The 21,244-nt window shown below is 36.8% G+C and overlaps 1 protein-coding gene across 1 annotated transcript in view; it reads right to left on the bottom strand.

The window, feature by feature from the left end:
* Positions 1–21,244, bottom strand: part of LOC127659711 (calpain-1 catalytic subunit-like) — a 91,067-nt gene that overhangs the window by 25,601 nt on the left and 44,222 nt on the right. Inside the window, exons 10-13 of the mRNA XM_052149694.1 lie at positions 4,659–4,819; positions 1,471–1,631; positions 1,353–1,364; positions 542–753 (exon numbers count right to left, since the gene is read on the bottom strand). Coding sequence (XP_052005654.1) covers positions 542–753; positions 1,353–1,364; positions 1,471–1,631; positions 4,659–4,819 — 546 coding nt within the window. The remainder of the gene's footprint in view (positions 1–541; positions 754–1,352; positions 1,365–1,470; positions 1,632–4,658; positions 4,820–21,244) is intronic.

Raw genomic sequence — 21,244 nt, 5'->3', positions numbered from 1 at the left:
GCAGTGATTAACTCTTGAGGCCACTGCGACGATCAGCTTGGAGACTTTCCAACTTGTAATTATGTGTTCTATGAAGAGGTAAGCAGTTTTTGCAATTTGGAATCTCATAATAATTGTGATTTCGACATGGCGTGAAAGCACCATTAACTTAGGACTTAAGATAGGCCGTTTCTGTATTACGATCCCTGCTCCCTAGATGTGGTTTGGGTTTCTTTTTTGGAGTTACTATGTAGACATTTTTCGCCATATTATAACATATATTCAAACTTGACGTATCACGTTTGGTTATGACATATGTGAATCAGAGTCAGTGGCGTCAAAACTGCCGTAACATAAACTAAGACATAAAATGTTGGTTATGCTGATATATATATACAGAATATAATGTGTAATGAAAAAAAGAAAAGAAAAATACAAAATTCATAATTTTCACAAGTGGTGCCAGACTTTTGCGCTCTGTATTTTGGCACCAGCATAAAAGACTAAGCTGGACTAAATTTAGCAAAATGTGAAATTATGTAATCATCTCATATTCTCTTACTCTGAGTTGGCAGGTTTTTCTGAGAAAACTCGGAGGACGAAGTCAGCCTCTTTGTGCGGCTCAAAGGTGGATGGTATGATGACGTATTCTCCCAGTGGCAGCCGGAAACGCGTGCTCACCTCCCTCAAGTTGATGAAGAGCTCAGAGCGGGCGCTGGACGCATGACTGAGGAAGAAATCTCTCTTCAGATGCACACCTGACTTACCCAAATACTGAGGCCAGAGACAAGGAGAAGGAAGAGATTATGCAATACGAAGAAATCAGAAAATAATTTAGGTATTGTATCATTTGCCTGGGACAAGGGACAGTAATACAGTTTAGTGGTCACTAAAAATATTTCACCAAAAATTGCTGCTATTGACCAATCAGAATCAAGTATTCCAGAGAGCCATATCATAGAGCTGTACAGGTTGTAGCACTAAAAGTCATAAGAAGATTAGCATTTTTACACCATGAGTTCCCTTGGGAATTTCAAATGGGTTTCCAATGGGTACGATGTTTTCAGAACATTACTTGGAAGACAAGTTCATGTTTTGTTCTACCAAAATTACAAACAGTCATACCTCAAACATGAATTTTGAAGCCACTGTGTGTTTTTTTAACGTAACTTAATAATAAATCAGAAATCTCTATTCTAAATGCCCAATGGAAATTCCTGAGGAAATGACATAACGACAGAACAGCTCTCTGATCTAAAGGCTTCTCGTATTTACCTTTCCCCTTTACAGACATTGCTCTCTGTATTCTATTGGGTTTCAAGACCTATGCCATTCTAATCATCTCACAATCTAAAAGGCAGTTTTCATCATACCTCTCTTGGAACCTGCAAAAAATGTGGCAAAACAAACATTCAGAACAGGAGCAATCAAGCAAATATACAAATCAAAACCATTCAAAAAATTTCAAAACTTTGGACAAATCTCACTGACCTCATAAATGGCAAATCCAATGGTCTCCATGTCTTGTCCTTCTCTTCGCTTCTTCCTGCGGTTTTTCTGCATCAGAGCTACCAGGAAGCTGCATTCTGATTGGCCGGGAGAATCAGTGTGCTGCAGGGCTACCTTGAATTGAGGATTGATCCAGAATGTGGCTGTGGTTAATAAGAACAACAGAGGCCAAGTTGAAGGAATACAGCTGTGCAAAGGCAAAACACAACAAATACACAGGGACAGGCATTAGTTTGGTTTAGGTCCTATTTTTTCGACCGCAACCACTTTGTACATATAAACGATGAACTGTCAGATCAAATTAAAGTCAAGTACTTTATGCAGTACCACAGGGATCAGTTTTAGGACCTCTGCTTTTCTCCATATATTGTATAATGCTTCCCCTGGGAGACATTATCAGGAAGCACGGAATTAGTTTTCACTGTTATGTGAATGATACACAACTTTATATTTATTCAAAACCTGACAACATTTGACAGTTCTCCAAGTTAGCAGAGTGTAGAAATTGGATTGGATGCTCAAGAAAAGATTGGATGGCTAGAAATATTGTTCTACTAAATTCCAACAAAACAGACATTCTAATTATTGGAACCAAAACTACAATTAATAAAAATAAAATAAAAAAACTAAAATATAATTATAAGTCATCTTCTGCAACAAACAATTTAGGTGTTATTTGATAGCAATCTGTCCTTTTCAATGTTTGTCAAACAGCATTCATCCACCTCAGAAATATTGCTAAGTTACATAGCATGCTCTCTGTTTCTGATGTGGAAAAACGAATTTATGCATTCATGACCTCAAGACTATATTATTGACTAGGCATTGCAGGAGGACATCCTGCAGGTTCAATAAATACATTTCAATAGGTTCAAAATGCAGCAGCTAGAGTGCTGACTAGAACCAAGAGATATGATCATATCAGACCCATTTTATCGTCGTTACATTGGCTACCTATTAAGTTTAATTTTAATAAAATTTCTGTTAATTACTTTCAAAGCTTTGAATGGTTCGCTCCACAGTACTTAAGCGACCTTCTATCATGCTATATTCCATCATGTTTACTAAGATCGCAGTGTTTCACCTGTTAATAATATCTAGAATATCAAAATCCACATAAGGAAGGAGGTCCTATTTGGCTCCTAAACTATGGAATAGCCTTCCGAACAGTGTTGGGGACTCATTTCTAGACTAAAGACTAAACTTTTCAGCCAAGCGTACATCTCATTATTAGTTAAACAATGAAAATTCATCAGCGAATTACACTGTACATCAAAACACAATTGAAATATTTAACATAATGTGTTAAATTTCAGTCTGTTCCTCACAAACATTCCTATCGTATGACTTCAGAAGACTCGGAATATAACGCTTTATATTTTAAATGCAATTTGAAGTTATTTGTATTGAGTAGTTTGAGTTGACTTCAGCAATGGTTAAATGAGTGGATAACCTCTATACTACTTTATTTCAACATAAATCCAATATATAAACATTTAATAATTCTATAATTATGATAACAATAATAAAGGCGACTCGATGCAGTGCACTGCAACGGACGCTTGTAGTGTAGACAGCATTATTGATGGCACTGGAAGGGTGGTAGGCAGAGTTTGACAGCTTGTGTTTTTTCTATCAGAGAAGAGGCCTTGGATGTAGGGTAGATCTGCTCATCTGCTCAGAGTGTTGAACTCTGGTTGTATGGTATGTCTTTACGGGAAAGGAAGAATGTCTTGATGGGAGAGCAAGAACGAAAGGCATTCATGAGGTTCTGGTTTCCAGCTGCGGAGGGTGACAAGGATGTCCTGGACCACTGCCCCAACACCAGGAGATGTTCTGGAATAAATGGGGCAAAACATCCGTAATAGGTGGCTCCCATCTGATGACCCCGTGGCTGGAAAACTGAAGGCACTGCCGGATGTGCATCAGGCAGTAATGACCATCAGGTTAAGACATTTAACCTGTGCATCAAAGTGATTTGCTTCTGACACAATTTATTTTTAAATAAATAGTTTATTATGTTTCCAGGAGTGTTGGTTATTCATGTTTTAGACACATTACAGACATAACAGCTGATTATCTGTAAAGCTGCTTTGAAACACTGTAAATTACAAATAATAAACTATATAATTAAAATTATTTAATTTAATTAGATTTTTATGTTATAATGTTTTTTTTTTCTACTTTGGCAACAAGATCTCACAACCTTGCTCATTATTTAGTCAATTAGTTAATCTCCAGTGTGTTGTTTGTCTGCACTTGTCCCAGAACAGTTTGAAATGCACCATATTTTCCATATAGCGCATCTAAAAAAGCCAAATTCTTCAGATTTTGGATGAATCTGTTGATTCTCAATGTGATTATGCACAGTAATTATAGCAATTCTTAGTACACAATAATACACAAGACATACACAATAGTTTACATTGTGTTTAGCAGCATGGTGATTCACGATATACAGCTTAAAGTATAAAAACTGCATATCGGATAAAACTCAAGAATCAAATCTTTTGAATCAAACAGGTTTCAATGTAAAAACATCCTTACCAGATGTGGTTTTGTTGGCGTTTCTCCCAAAGACAAACTCTGCTGTGATCGGCACCATGTTGTTTTGTCACATGACTCTGTACGTCAGAAGTTTAACCCTTTACTGACAGCCCACAGTCTTCTGAACTAAGATCAGTCGGTTTAAATTAATTTAAATTATGCGTTGCGTATAGTGAAGCGAAAATGCAAAGTCTACGCATACGTATGCCGAGTTACACAAGGTTAATAAAAAAAAACAGATTTGCACACACACACACACACACACACACACACACACGTTGGTCTACCTATCATTATGAGGACTTTCCATAGATATAATGATTTTTATACTGTACAAACTATACTGTCTATTCTATCCACTAAATCTAACACAACCCCTAAACCTAACCCTCACAGAAACTTTCTGCATTTTTTACATTTTCAATAAAACATTGTTTAATATGTTTTTTTAAGCAATTTAAATTATGGGGACACAAGAAATGTCCTCATAAACCACATTTATAGCATAATACCCTTGTAATTACCAGTTTGTAACCTAAAAAACTGTCCTTGTAAACCACATAACCATGCCCACACACACAAACACACACACACACACACACACACACACACACACACACTACCTGGGTAGTTCCTGCAGCCACCGGCAGTACTTCCTCTCCTCCACTCCCCCTGATAGAGCGCTGTGCTCCATTTCTTTACCTGACTTGCCTGCAGAGCATCTGCTGTCAGATTACAGATCTCCAACCGGCTGAACTCACGCAGGAAATCACTGAACGACATCCTGAAACACACAGAATGCCTTTTACATGAACAGTGGCAAGGAAACAGTATAATCCATGACAGAATGGAAACATCAAGTTATGCAAATTATGCAAAAAAAAAAAAAATAATAATTATAAGCTTGCATGAGGTGGATACATGTTTTATTCAGAAATAATAAGACATGCACATAAACTACAACGCAAACACATTTAACTAATATATTCCTATAGAACTTATACAGGAATATTGATGCGGCATGTGAACACGTAATTCTATCAGAAAATATAATCAAAATCATTGCATAACATCTCAAATTTTGCTTTGGTTATTGTGAAATGCTGGAACTAAAGTCTGTCATCAAAATTATTGCTTCCCAACACTGTCTGACACACTTTCACTCCCAGACATAAGACATCTTCCAAAAATGAATATTAGCAAAAACAAAGAGCGTTTGGTCTGCACACTCTAAGCCCCAAGTAATTTATTACATTAAATAAAAAACATGTCTCAATTTACATTTTCATTTCTATTTTGAACCAATTTTAAACACATGGAATGGAAATGCTGCATTATTTGCTAATTGATTTTGCAATGTTCCAGGTTTTTCACATATATTAAATTTGCAACATGGATGTAAACATTACTTTCACATTTACATTTAGTCATTTAGCAGATGCTTTTATCCAAAGCAATTTACAAATAAGGAACATATGCAATTTGTTATACAAATGTCATCGCACTGCCAATTTCCAAGAGTAGCTAGAATAGCATAGATCTAGCGCAGAAGAAAGACAAAGAAAGTTTTTTGTTATTATTATTATTATTATCTAAATAAATAGTAAGTGTCTTTATTGTGGACTGGTTAAGTACTAGTGGAACAGATGTGCTTTCGGCTTCTTCGAATGTTGAGATGGTTTCAACAAATCGGGTGGTGGTTGTACGTGCATTACACAACAGTGGAACACAGAAAAAGAATAATTGTGAAATGGACTTTGTAACTCAATGTGATTTGTTCGTTGAACGCATAGTGTGTGAGTGGGGACATAGACCTTTCAAAGTGAGTTGAAGTATGAGGGTGCTGTTCCATTGGCTGTCCTGAAGGCCAGAGTCAAGCCTTGAATGTGATGTGGGTAGCTACAGGTAGCCGTGAACTAATATCAAGAGAGGTGGTGATGTGAGCCCTCTTAGGTTGATCGAAAGCAAAGCATGCCACCACGCTCTGGACTATCTGCAGTAACTTAATTATGCTAGCTGGGAGGCTGACCAACAGTGCGTTGCGGTAGTCCTGTTGTGAAATTACAAAAGCTAGGACCACGAGCTGCGCAGCATATTCAGACAAAAAATGTCTGATTTTCATGATGTTTTAATGTGCAAACCTGCAAGACTGGGTGGTATCGAATATAGGTAACCAGTAATATTGTAATGTGTTCACTATTATAGGTCTGAATCGGCAACCTTACCTAATCTTTTTAAGTTGACAAGACAAAACCAGATGACCCAAATTGACCTGTACTGTCAAATTTTAGGACAAAAAACTAAATAGCTCACTCTTTATTTCCTCTCCAAGAAGTGACAAGACTCTGACACAAAATTGTGTGTACACGAATAGTATGCACAAAACAATTTACATAAAAATTCATACTCTAATTTTTATAATAACTATTTCAGTTTTTTTTAATTTTCTGAAGAAAAGGTGATTGTTGCTTGCCCACACCAAAAATTGTCGCCATGAAGCTAGGGTGTTGTGGGTGGTTGCTAGGGCATTGCTATGTGGTTGCAAGGAACCGTTCTGGGTGGTTGCTACATAGGTTGTTAATTACCAGCCCTCACCTACTCTCTGTAATATTCTGCTCCTTATATATGGCTTGGGTCCCTCCTTCAATATACATCTATCGGGATTTTTCACCAGTTTTATCATTCGCCATACAAAAATCTAAATTCAGATCACTTTGAAAAGTAAAAGAACATCTCTCCTTAACGAGCCAGAAGATTTGAGGTTTCATTATGTTGGTTCGACAAGGCCAACACACTGATATTCTATTTGAACACAATTTTTATTATAATTCTTATTATTTATTCTGAGATGCCTAGAGCTACATATACTGTACGTTGCACAGACCTTCAAACTGTTCTTATTTAGGGTGTATGGCACCAAAAAGGATTCATCTTAAAATTAGATCAAATCTGAAGTATATAATTTCTGCAACACTAGCGCCGCCGAGCGTAATTGCAATATTGTTTTCAAAACAGCTTTCCGAAATAGGCCCTCATCTGCTGTTGTTTGAACGTCTAGGTTACATATGTATCCTCCGTTCCCCGATGGAGGGAGCGAGACATTGTGTCACAGAAGCGACACTAGGGGTCTCTCTTGAGCGCCGATATATACCTCTGTTCTATGAAATAAGGCCAATGAGAAGTTGGCAGACGGTATTTGCATATCCCGCCCCCGGACATACGGGCATTTAAGCGGGGCGAATACGGGAGTTTATTCAGGATTTTTCTGAGGAGCCGGAAATGGTCCGGCCACAACAGTGGCTCGGCTCAGCGACGTGGCAGGGAAGACACAACGTTTCGTTCCCTCCATCGGGGAACGGAGGTTACATACGTAACCTAGACGTTCCCCTTCTGTCGCTCTCTCCACGTTGTGTCAGAGAAGCGACACTAGGGGTCCACCTTTAAACGTGCCATGCGCTGAGCCGTGTACGTGAACTGCTGATACAGGAGCGGGCAGGTATTTCTTACGTGCAAAGGCGACCAGCTGTATCAGGCTGCACGTACCCTTCCCCAATGCCCCATTAAAGCCATCAGAATTCTTCTGGTTACCCTGGAGAGGGGAACAAGGTGATGCTTGCCAACCTGGGAACGGGCCAAGCCTGGCTGGGCCTCTTTTCTCTCTATGTTTCTCGCATAGAGCAACTACGGCCGGGGCCCTTACATGCATTAAGGGAAGGGGATCTTACCCCGTAGACCCTGCGGAGACCACACCTACCCTGCAGGGGAGGCAAAGAGTGGCAAATACATCACATGGACCTATGTGGGAAAGTTGGCGCAGTGGTAGATCCAGCCTCGTAGAGGGGGGAAGCTTACAGCACGGCGACCGAGGCAGCTGGAACTGCCTAAGGGAGACACGGGAGTCCGCTCGTGAGGGGACAGTACCGCGGAATTACACACAGGGGGAGTCCGAACAGGAGGCCTTAACCTGTGGAGTACCTATTCCAGTACAGGGTAGATTGAGTACCCATAGTGGCTTGGGTTGGCGAGTTCCTCCGCTGAACTGCAGACCCAAAAAGGGCTAGGGAGGAATCAACCAGGGATACGAAGATGGGGTCTCCTGGGAACAAAGGCACACTATTTTACCTCAGCTGAGGGAAAGGGCGCTAGGTGCAAGCGATTCACCCGGCCAGATCGTCAGCGTGTTACCGAGTTCTACGGGCTCGGACCTGAAAGAACACGGGACTATACTGACTCAATTTGGAGATTGTAGAATCTCCAAAAGTGTTAGGTGTTGCCCACCCTGCTGCTCTGCATATGTCTGCTAGGGAGGTGCCCCTGGACAGTGCCCATGAGGACGCAACACTCCTGGTTGAGTGAGCTCGATCAGCAGGGCCGTTTTGAGAGAAAAGGGCCCTGAGTCCAGCTGAATCTAGCGGGTCGAAGGGGGGTCTCTGGAGGCCCATGAGGATGATCATTGAGATCCCAGGAGGGAAACAGGTTTGGCCGGGAGGGAGTTAGCCTTCGGGCAACTTTTAGGAACCTGATAATTAAGTCGTGCTTACCTAGAGACTTGCTGTATATCGTGTCGTGGTGAGTATAGTATATCTTTCAATATTCTAGTATGTCATATATCAAAGTACTTATATGAGTTTCCTGGCCTTTGTGTGACCCAGGAGAGAGCATATGAGGTTACTAAAATTGTTGTTGCTGCAGAGGCCACAAAGAGCACCCAGCTGTAACAAAATAATGAGACTAAGGACCTTGAAGATAGACTAAAGCCAAGTTTCTACCAGTAAAAAGATATCAAAAGGCTCTGTGAGATAATGGTGGCAAATAGTATCCATTGGTTACAAAAATAAAAAGGGGCACTGAAATGAGGTAATGCCAGATAACAAACTGTATAGAAGAGGAGGTTTTGGACTAAGACAGTCAGAACAGACAGCTGACCGGTCTCATGTTTGTTGGTGTTGAATAAACTACAACTTTGGCATCTGGAACTCAAGACTCCGAGAGTTTTCTTACAACTTAGAGAGATTCATCGCGATTTTCCATGACATATTGCTGGCGACCGACGAAGGGACAGCAGTGAGGTCAAAGGGGTCGAAAGGTCACCGTCAGGACAGCTTGCAAGAGTTACACAAGATCACCGGCGCCACAAAATCAAGGTAAGCATTTTGCTTAAGGTGATCTTGTGTGATCTGTGGTAGCAAGTCACAGTAAGTGACTTCCCTGAGACTTTTGCCGGTCCGGACATAATTTGGACTAACTGGCTAAAATAGAGGCGAGTTCCAGATTTCAAAAATTGGGGGTGGGATTGTTTAAGAAAGTTTATTTAAAGAAGGTAGAAAAAGCCTGGGGGTGAGTCGAGAAGCGACGGCGCGTGTAAATTCCTGGTTATGTGCATTTATTCAAGGTTTTGCCAGAAGAGTGGCTGAAAATCCTGTACAGGTGAAAATCCTAACACGGGTAGAGAAGTGAAAATTCGCATAAAATTCCTCCAGGTGTTAGATTAAGTTATTTATTGCAGTGTTTGACGGAACCCGGACTGTGCAGAAAACGGGGAATTGTTGAACTATGTGCATGTTTGAGATAATTAATAATGTGCATGACTAACTATGTTGTTGGTGCATGTGTGCTTACGGTACTAATTGCGCTGTTCTTGTGTTTATTCAAATGCATGATTGCAGTGTTGATGATGTATTGTGTGCAGAGGCAGAATAATACAGAGAATCAGGTGCAATAAGGAAATGCTAAATGAGAGCAAAAGTGGACAAATGAATTGAAACAGTGAACTGAATAAAACAATTGTTGAAAAAGTATAAAGACGCAAAAGGCACCTGCTTCTCTGATATCTCCTTGCCTTGCTCTCACTCACTGGTCAGCTGAACGGACAGCTCTGTGAGTGAGGGGAAGGGGAGATTCAGAAGAGAAAAAATTGAATAATTGGGAAAAAGATAAAGAAAAGGCTAAATGTTTTCCATTGCAGTGAACAAGACTAGAGAAAAATGCAGAGACAAGCGAGTTTTGTAAAGTTTGGAGATCAACGCAGATCTGAAGAGTGGCAGAGAGAATTGGAGAAAACACTGATAGAGTCAAAGCGGATCAGTGATTATTTTTGGGAAAAAATCAGAGTATATAGATTATACAGGGCAGAGGAGGAAGTTAACTAAGAAAAAGAAAAAAAAAAAGGAACTGGTGAAGGGTCTGATTAAAGTATTAAACTTAGCGGAGACCTTACAAGAATGGCCGTTTGTTGACTGGAAAGAAATTGCAGCAGGTAACATTTCTCTCTCATACAGTACGCTAGAGACTGGGTGCTGTGAAGAGCTGTAGGGGAGGGGCTGCTAGAGCGAGAAAAGGGAGCTGTAAAGGGAGGGCTGTGAGCATGCACAGAAACAGAGAGACTTTTTTTTCTTGTCTCAGTTTTCCTCCTGAAACAGAAATCATAATGTGGAAATAAGCTGTTACTGAATTTGAGAGGAGACTAACTGAGAGGAGAAAATAAATAGAATTAAAAAGATTAATAATAGAAACACAGGGAATTAGTGATCATTTCTGGAGTTATGAACAAATTAAATACAGTCAAAATATTTAAGGTGATGTTTAATAGAGAAAGGAAAATTAGCACCAATGTAGAAATTGTCTTGAACAAACAGCGGTCCTACGAATTTGGAAACAAGCCAAGTCACCTTCTGGCCTTCCAGTTAAAAAAGAGCAGAACGAAAGAACCATAAAAGCAATTAAGACGTCTGAAGGCAGAATGACCTTTGATCCCCAGGACATTAACACCACTTTCTCAGATTTTTTCAGAACTCTTTATACAACTGGGTACAGTGGCTCCAGTGAGGATTTGCTGAATTTTCTGCATGAGATTCCTCTTCCTAGTATTTCGGAAGATGCTAGGGCCTTTTTAAATTCCCCTTTTACCAAGGAATCTGGCAATCTATACAATCAATTCCAAATGGTAAAGCTCCCGGCCCAGACGGGTTTCCCTTAGGATTTTCTAAGAAATTCTGGCCTGAGCTTTGTCCAATTTTAATGCAAGCAATAAATAGTCTTTTAGATTCAAATTCGATGCCTGAATCCTGGTCATTGGCGGTTATCAGCCTGCTTCTGAAAAAAGACAAAGACCCAGTGAAATACTCCTCTTATCGCCCAATTAGCTTACTAAATGTGGATTATAAAATTGTAGCAAAATCTTTAGCTCGGTGGCTTGAAACTGTTTTACCCTGCATTGTCCACCCAGATCAAACAGGTTTCGTGAAGTCTAGATACGGCACTGATAATATTCGTAGAGTGCTGAATATTATAGATCATTTAAATGTTTCCAAGGACCCTGCCTTCATTATATCCCTTGATGCCGAAAAGGCATTTGATAGGGTGGAATGGCCTTTTCTTTTTGCAGTATTAGAGAAAGTAGAACTAGGATCTAATTTTATCAGTTTAGTTAAACTTTTATATTCTAATCCTATGGCTCAAGTTAACACTAACAAAGTGTTGTCTGACAGGTTTTCAGTTAGCAGAGGCTGTCGTCAAGGCTGCCCACTCTCGCCATTGTTATTCTCTTTGGTTATTGAACCACTGGCTGTTGCTGTGAGAATTAATGCTAACATACATGGTATTAAAATAGGTCCAGATGAACATCGTATATCCCTTTATGCAGACGATGTTCTGCTCTATCTTAAATACCCTGAGACCTCTACTGATGCAATTCTTGCTGTAATTGAAAAATACAGTAATTTTTCAGGATATAAGATTAATTTGGACAAATCTCAAGCTCTATACATGCATGTTCCCTGCGAAGCTGTTTCAAACTCCCCCTTTCATTTAGCAGGTTCTGTATTTCAATATTTGGGAATCAATATCACACCTGATTTGGAAAATCTGTTTAAAGCCAATTATCCTGTTAATTACAAAAATTAATCAGAACCTATCAGATTGGCCAACGCTTCCAAATTCTTTTTTTGGCAGGATTACTGTTATAAGAATGAATATTCTTCCAAGATTGAACTTTCTGTTCCAAAACTTGCCATGCTACTTAACTACAGATTTTTTTAAAAAGATTAATTCTTCGGTTTCAAGGTATATTTGGAATCATAAAAAACCCAGACTCAAACTTTCGGTTTTGATGAAACCAAGGGAATTAGGTGGGGCTTCGCTTCCCAATTTTCAGTTATATTTTTGGTCTGCACAAGTTAAACACGTGTTAAATTTGTTTTTTTTTAATAGATCCGATTCGCGCTGGACTGGGATTGAATCTTCAAGATGTTTTCCTAGATTGTTATGCTCTCTGCCATTTATTCATAATATACAAAAAATTGAATCTCTAACTAATATTTTCACTGTGACTAATACTCTTTTATGGAATGATATTCCAGACATTATTCAAAAGGAATTGCAAATTGTATTTGCAATTGCGTTTTCAATTTGTGGACGCATAAAATGTGACATAATCCAAACGCAATTGCAAATCGCGCATTACGGTTTGCATTTTCGTTTAAGCGAACGCACAGTGACTGCCAGATTTCAAATGGAAAAGCAAAGTCGGTTTGCAACTGTGTTTCCCATATCTTACGAGTTTTGGCCCTGTCATATTTAAATAGCAATTTCAATTACCACATCTGCTTTTTCACTTTCTCAGCATCGTGTATGTAGCCAGCCAAAACTCAAATGGAATACTATTTTTTTTATTTATTTTTATTTTTTTTATTGCAATATTAACAAACAGAACAAGACGATACATACAAGAAATATAAACAATCTTTCAAAACAAAAGAGAAATTATGGTTCAGAATACATTAAGAGAGGAAATGTGAAAGAAATTTAAATATATTCAACAATAGTCTAAAAAGAAAAGAGAGTAAGAGAAGAAAGAAAAAAAAGAAGAAGAAGAGGGCACAAAAGAAAAAAACATTAAGAGAGAATATTAAACATGGCACTAATTCTGGATGTTTTCATTGCTTTCTTGTTAACAGAAGTTGAAATTGTATTTAAATACATCTTCAATTCTTCTTTGAAAAAGCTAAAGTGGGGTTTACTTTTCATATATTTACATTTATGGATATGAAACTTTCCAATATATAAAAGAAGGTCTATACAAAAACATGCATTAATTAGATTCTTGTCTTTAACATAAAATCCAAAAAGAATGTGTCTATATGATAAAGAAAAGTTACATAAAACCTTTTGGACAATCAGAGCATCAATATTGTTCCAGAAAGACCGAGTAAAAAGACATTCCCAAAACAATTGATCAACAGTTTCAGAGGAGGCTTCACAAAAAGAGCAGGAAGTATCAATATCATTTCTAAATTTCTTTAAAAAGTATTTAACTGGATAAAATCTATGAATAATTTTATAGGATATTTCTTTAACTTTATTAGTTAGAAAGAATTTCTGAGGAAGTGACCAAACATATGACCATTTAATATCATCAAAAAGGTTATTCCAATAAGAAATGGAGGAAGGAATTGAAGTAACAGGGTCCAAAAATAATGACCTAATTTTATAATTGGATTTATGTATTGAAAAACAAATAGAACCAACCACAGTAGATTCAGGGCTAGGGGAGAAACAGAAGTCACTGTAGCACTATTATTGTTTCTAAACAGCATACAGATTTCCAAAGAGATGGCCTTGAAAACTATATTAAATTCTTTACTAGATACTGGGAATTGGTATCCTGAAACAAAATCGGAATAATTAAATAAATTACCTTCACTATCAAAGAGCTGGTTTACTAATATCACCCCATTATTGAACCAGTTTTCAAGAAATAAAGATTTCCTCTTATGAAGAATATTACAGTTGTTCCAAATTAAAAAAATTGTGTGGCGAGAAATTATGCTTGTAAATAAGTTTCCAAGCCACAAGCATCTGCTGATGATAATTGGAAAGTTTGACAGGAAGTTTACTAATTGAATAATTACACATTAAAAGAAAATGTATACCTCCTAATTGAGAAAAAATATATCTTGGGATTATACTCCAAATAGAAGATTGATTGTGAAGGAAACGTTTAAGCCAATACATTTTTAAGGTATTGTTAATAGAATCAAAATCAATGAAATTTAAGCCACCTTTATTATAAGAATTCAAAATAACTGATTTTCTAATACTCAAATGGAATACTAATTCCCTTAGTATTTCCATTTCCGATGCCTTACACAGAAACCTGTCAATCAGGGTCAAGGGTGGGATTATGCTATGGGGCGTGTTTGTCTTGGGAAGTGACGTCACTCACAGTCGACGGTCAAGAGGTGATGCCCTGAACAGATGCCGGTTTATCAAATCAAATCAAATCACTTTATTGTCACACTACCATGTACACAAGTGCAACAGTAGGTGAAATTCTTGTGTGCAGTTCCGAGCAACATAGCAGTCATGACAGTGACGAGACATATACCAATTACAGTAAACAACATACTTACACAACACAATTTACATATCAAATGTACACATACTTACACAACACGATAATTATATACAATGTACAGAAAACAATACACACAATATACAATACAATAAGTAGGAGTATATGAAATATATATATATATATATATATCTATGAAGTAGGATATTGAGGAGAATATGTTGACAGTCCAGTGTGAGATTATAGATGAATAAAGTGCAGTGCTAATTATTGATCCTGATAGACTGTGAGTGATGTCACTTCCCAAGACAAACACGCCCCATAGCATAATCCCACCCTTGACCCTGATTGACAGGTTTCCGTGTAAGGCATCGGAAATGGAAATACTAAGGAATTAGTATTCCATTTGAGTTTTGGCTGGCTACATACGCGACGCTGAGAAAGTGAAAAAGCAGATGTGGTAATTGAAATTGCTATTTAAATATGACAGGGCCAAAACTCGTAAGATATGGGAAACACAGTTGCAAACCGACTTTGCTTTTCCATTTGAAATCTGGCAGTCACTGTGTGTTCGCTTAAACGAAAATGCAAACCGTAATGCGCGATTTGCAATTGCGTTTGGATTATGTCACATTTTATGCGTCCACAAATTGAAAACGCAATTGCAAATACAATTTGCAATTCCTTTTGAATAATGTCCGGAATATCATTCCATACTCTTTTGGTGTGGAAGGATGTTAAGAAATATCTAGCTATTCCAAATAAGCTGTCTCTCAAGTCTCCTATCGCACTCAATCCTGATCTTCCCCCACCCATACAGAATATTGGTCTTCTGACCTGGAGGTTGAGAGGAGTGTCGGAGCTTGGTCATTTTTTGATAATGGTCATTTGAGGTCATTTCAGTCATTAAGGCAGGAATTCAACCTTCCCAGTAATGATTTTTATAAATTTCTTCAATTACGGCACTTTTTAGAGTCACACTTAAAAGAAGGCAATATACGGTTGGATTTGACTGAAATGGAAAAGCAGCTTTTCTCTTCATTTACACTTAAGAAGAAGATCTCGGAGTTATATGCATTGCTGTCTAATGTTTGTCCTTCAACTTTTGACTCTTTGAGGGTAATATGGGAAAAGGACTTAGGATCTAATTTTAGTGATGAGGAGTGGCTATCTGTTTGTACATGTGTTTTCCCTAAAGGTGTTTCAATTTCGGCCCATGAACAAAATTATAAATTTATTCACAGGACATATCTAACTCCAGTTCGCCTTCATAAAATGTTCCCCAATTCTTCTCAATTATGTTTCAAATGCAGGGCAGACACTGGTACAGTGATGCATGTGTTTTGGGATTGTGATAAAATTAAAGTTTACTGGAAGGAGATCCACAAAATTACTCAAAAGATTACTGGAAAGATGTTTGCACTGTCTCCAAATGTATATCTTCTGAACTGTAAAGTTGGTCTGTGCCTTGATGGTGACAAAGAAACTGTACTGAATTTTTGTTTATATTTAGCAAGAAAATGTATTTTACTTCTATGGTCAACTCCTCAGACACCCTCAGTCAATATGTGGATGAGTCCGGCCGCTACTCTTCTACCTCTGGAGAAACTAACATATGATCTGCATCAAAGGTCTGATGTTTTCTGGCGCACTTGGTGTTCTCTGTGGAACTTTCTTGCAGATGCTCAGTGACTGATACATCCCTCTGTTTTTTTTTTTTTTTTTGACTCAGAGATGCCCTATTGTATTATAACTATTATTTCTATTTTTGTTATCATTTTATATGCATATATATTTGAATATGTATATGCAAAGATTGTAAGGTGATATTTGGCTGTATGAGCTGTTATGAGATACCAGTACCACTGTTGTGTTATTGTAAAAATAAATAAATAAATTGTCTTGAACAGAGACCAAAAATGGATGTGACAGCTGTGGGTGGAAGTATATGAGTTTTAATATAAAAAGAAGTAACAGATATAGCGATCAACCACTGTAAATAATGAGTGTTTTTTATGGAAATAAAAGTGAGAGAGGGATAATAAGAGGAGAGCAAAAGGAGGGGCAGAAGTAATAGGTTTGTTTTAGTATAATATTTTTTGAGAGCTCTGTGTTTATAAAGGCCTTGTGTTTGTAAAAAGTGTGAAAGTATCTGTGTTTGAAAGTATGGGAAGTATGACTGAAGTGTGATTGCGTATGGAAGTGTTATATGAGCCCTATAAATATCCATCCAGATAGAGGTGTTGATCCTTTGCTGCGTAACTAATGAGGAGTATGTATGCAAATTACATAAAAGAAAATCTATTTAGGCTATTTTCAAACTTCCATCAATATAAGAGGCAGAAGAGATCTGATGATTAAAAACAAAGAGGGTACTTAATAAATATTCTGTTTGTAGAATTAAAACCAATGATAAAAAATATATTTGTATGTCTGTGTAAATGTGTGTGTGTATATATATATATATATATAAGGATAAATATAATACAGTATAAACAAACAAATAGCTGTAAAACAAAAATGTGCATGAAAGCAAAAGGTTAACTCTTAGCGGACTGGACAATGTTTATTCTTGGGCTGTTCTTTTCATGCCATGAAGGAAGCCTGATGTAAGATTAACTAAAATTAACTAGCAGCTGTTGAATGGACATGTGTCAGATCATAACTCCTTTTATATCAAAGTGATGAGTAAGAATATTTAGATTATAAAAAAGTGATCACTTTAAAGCAATTGAATTGCATTTGGGAAATCACATTATCTGGACAAACAATAAAGCTTTGAGTATAGTGTATTGCATTAAACTAAAGTCAAAAAAGTTATTGAATTTTAAATCAAGGTTGTATTTAAGATAAGTGTTGTTATATTCAAGCAAATGGCAAAAGAGGGCCAATGATATGATAAAATAACTAATAAGAAAATTATATTTTGTATCTTATGCAGTTAACCAAAAATGTGAAAACTTCACTTTCGTGTGTCCGTTTTATGTTCTGTCTGGTCCAGTTTTGAGAGAATGCTATTTTAACATTATTAAATGAAACACTAGAAAGTTGTTTTTGATTTTTCTATGATTTTAAAAATGTCTGGAGAACAATTTAAATGTGAGTGCAGCGTTGTCGGTGTATACTTGATCAACCAACAAAAGATAGGCAGAGATTTTTTATTTTTGTTAGGGACTGTCTGGTGAGGGCATTGAGGATGGCTTTGAGGGGAAACAGGCCTCTCTTGATGTCTTCAGACAGACAGAAAGGGGCCCCAACTTTAGAAAAATATAGATAGCAAATAGATAGATATTTTATTTTTATTTAATTTATTTTTTGTTTGGTATACACAGAATAGGTCTTGGTTGATCATGGGTACACTGAGAAGCTGCATTTGAGACTAAAATTAAATGATCATTCATCAATGAATGATTTGGATCATTTAAAAATTGGTCTTTGGGGCAGGTGAAGCCCATGGAGAAAGGTTAAGATTAAATTGAACATCATAACTTCCTCAAATATGAATGTTAATAACTTCATATTCATGTGTCTATTCTGTGTTTCTTTTGTCATCATTATGTGTATGTTGTTTCACTAACTCATTCTGGAACTAGTTTCTCACCATTGCAGACGGCTGAGAAAGATGATGTTTTATAAGTTACTAATGCTGCAGGAGGAAATCCGGAGACAAAGAAGACTGAAAATGATGTGACTGATCTGATATATCCTCCTGCGCTCATTACTGCTGGTAATCATTACTGATTTGCCATTTATAATGTGGATTCAAATTTCTCTGGAAAAGTGGATTTCAGTCTTATAAGATCACTTTATGATTTTCCAGAATGCCATCAATGGGGTTCAATACCAGTGTCTAAATTGTTCTGATGGTCTAAATTTATATCCAGCAGCTAACCACTGATTTATTGATTTGAAGAGTAAAAATTACAAACATATGGCAAAGTTATAGCGTTACCTATTGGATTGGTTACCCCCCCAAATCTTCCAGAGTGTACCCTCATAATAAAGAAATTAAAAAAAGGAGGTTAGTGGGTGCTACAAAGTGCTGATTGAGTGTCTATTTCTATTACTACTATTTCCATTTGCCATAGTTAATACATGAAAGTATCATTTTAGAGGTATAATAGTGATAACTGTTAAAAGATGATGAAACATTTGGATAAAAAAATAAATACATTTATGAGTCATGAGAAATTAAAAGTACGTAGTGTATCTTACTGAGCAATTATTTCAAAACACACGAAAAGAGATACGTTTGAATTTCCATTGTGCCTCTTTACGACTTTATTCTGTTTAAACTTTTACTTTTCTGTTAGTTTAAAAACTTGATTTATATTATTTTATTAGATAGAATGTAAGTTCCTTCACCAGAGAAAGTGTAAGAAATGGAGAAAGTAGTAATAACAAATTATTACTTAACAATAAAAAAGGGATTATAATATATTAATAAGATAGGTGTTGTAAATGTAAAGCTCTGCATGAACAGAAGGCTAGAAATAAGTTGAATTGATTATATATAGAAAGTCGAAAAATACATTGTGTTCTGTTTTATTAAAGATTAGAAGGTTCTATGTATGTTGTTTGAATGGACAGAAGAAAGTAAGTTGAGTAGTTTTTTTGTTTGTTTTTAAATGGTGTGAGATGAGAAAGTTTGAAAGTAGTTAATCTGTTATTATAAATATCACTATTTTTAATGATTGAATAATAAATTAAATATATTATTGTGAGATTGTAAAATGAAAAAATAAGAAATTACTGTAATGAGATTAGAAACAGCGTGAGGGAGTGGAATGAAATCTAAAATTTGTAAGTGTCTGCTTGAAACAGAAACACAAGAGCAGATTTTGAAGAAATATCCATAAGTTGTTTTATTTTATTTTGATTTGATTTTTATATGTAAAATGATGTGCCTTGACAATAATGTTAGATAGAGTGATATGAAGGAATTCAAACAGCTCTCATCAATGATTAAAGATTGTAAATATTCAGAGGGCAATCTAAAGTTAAGAGTCTATACTAAAGAAAAGAGATTAAGTTGAAAATTCATCTGAAAGAATAAATGTAGGTTCAAAAACTATCTAGAGACTATTATTGAATTAAGGTGATGTTTTTAAATTAAGCTTCCTAGACGCTTGACAGGGCTTTGTTCTGATGTTAGCCCCCACCATGATAAATAGATTTGTGTAACATTTGCTAAATTAGCAGAAATAAAATCTGAATGGAAATTAATGATCTATAAATGAGTCAAATTTTAGCATATTTTACTTTGGACAATTTTAATAGATTGATGAATTTTTAATAATGCTTTTTAAATTTAACCATGTTTTGAATTGTCTCCATTTAAGCATTTGTAGATGTTCCATTGGCTGTGTCGGTTCTCTGGTGATACTCCCTGAAAAAGAAAATATCTGTTTACTGATACCAAATTATTAAGGATTGAGGACTGAGCAGTATCAAGACCAGTGGCAAGAGGTGACGACCCAATGACGGGTAAGACTTGACAATGGCGTCACCGCCCAAGAAGGTTTGAAAGGGTTTTAAGGAAGTGGATGAATGCTCTTAGATGAGAAGCATCAAAAGGGAGGTCTAGAAGAGACCTGCCCAAAAATTGAAAGTTCCACTGAACCCGACTGCATTTTAATAACCGCTTTACTAAAATAACTTATCACAGTGTTAAATACCAAGCATTCTGTCACTGTGTTGTCAGGGGATCATACCCTGTGTAGAGGATTATTTATAGATTGGTTTTGGGGGTAAAGTTTTGAGAACCGTTGCAGACAAAGGAGTGATTGACTTTTTAAACAAACATGGGAATGTTTGTATGATAATGAATTTAGACTGGAAGATGATTTATTACTTTTACTTATGCTTTAATTGAACTCATGTACATTGTCAAAGTGTCACAACTGACTGACATAAAGTGTTGAAGGTGGGTCTAAAACCTGGGTCTCCCACTTAGAGAAAGCTATTTCTCTACCTCTGGGCTACTGGGGAAGACAGTCTGTAGAAGACCCATGTGCAGAATCAAAAAGCAAACTAGGAGGCTCAGATAACTCAAAAGTAGGCAGTCTTTACTTGATTGCAGTTCTCAGAAACAAACAGAAAAGAAGTCATAGCTTTACAAAACCAAACATAAAGTAAGCCCAATGGCAACATAAGAACAGCACTTAACTCTTCTAGAACTCAGGAAATCCATAGATGGTGGGCTCAAGACAGAACACAGCTCAATGAAAACTGCCAACTTAAATAGGGCAAAATACAGGTGGAACACATTAACCTGATTAGCAGACATAACTAAAGAGTTCACAGCAGGTGGTGCCACCTAGTGGCTGGGAGTGTAATTTCAGGAGGGAGCAGACAGCTCACCCTAGTGGCTTGGAGTGTCATTGCAAGAGGGATCAGACAGTGTTCCCTAGTGGCTTGGAGAGTCATTGCAGGAGGTCTTACACAAAGTAATGAAGAATGGAAAAGATACATGGTGGTGACTAAAGATTAAGATTGCTTGTCTTGTTTGTTTGTAACAATATAAATGGAATTAATTAAGAAATAGGGAGCAGGGTTGGCTTCAATTGGTATAATAATTGAAACAACAATTCTTGAGAGGGGAATAATATTATATTTTGTGTTACCATTGATTAAATCATTATGTAAAAAAACAGATGAAGTACTGATCAATGTAAATGGTACAATGCAACAGAAAGACCAAACTGGGAGGAAATTTATTCCTCCAATGATATGTTATATATTTGATCATTCTTTTATTGATTTAATACTCTGAATTACTCTGATGTAGTCTGAAACTATGAAAAACAGCTTAGCTTGCAGGGAAAATAAATTAATGTGATAAAGACATTGAGAGAC

The sequence above is a fragment of the Xyrauchen texanus genome, chromosome 1 (assembly GCF_025860055.1).
Source record: "Xyrauchen texanus isolate HMW12.3.18 chromosome 1, RBS_HiC_50CHRs, whole genome shotgun sequence".
NCBI lineage: Eukaryota > Metazoa > Chordata > Actinopteri > Cypriniformes > Catostomidae > Xyrauchen > Xyrauchen texanus.
The sequence above is the reverse complement of the archived record's forward strand: the minus strand, read 5'-3'. Positions and strand labels throughout refer to the sequence as shown.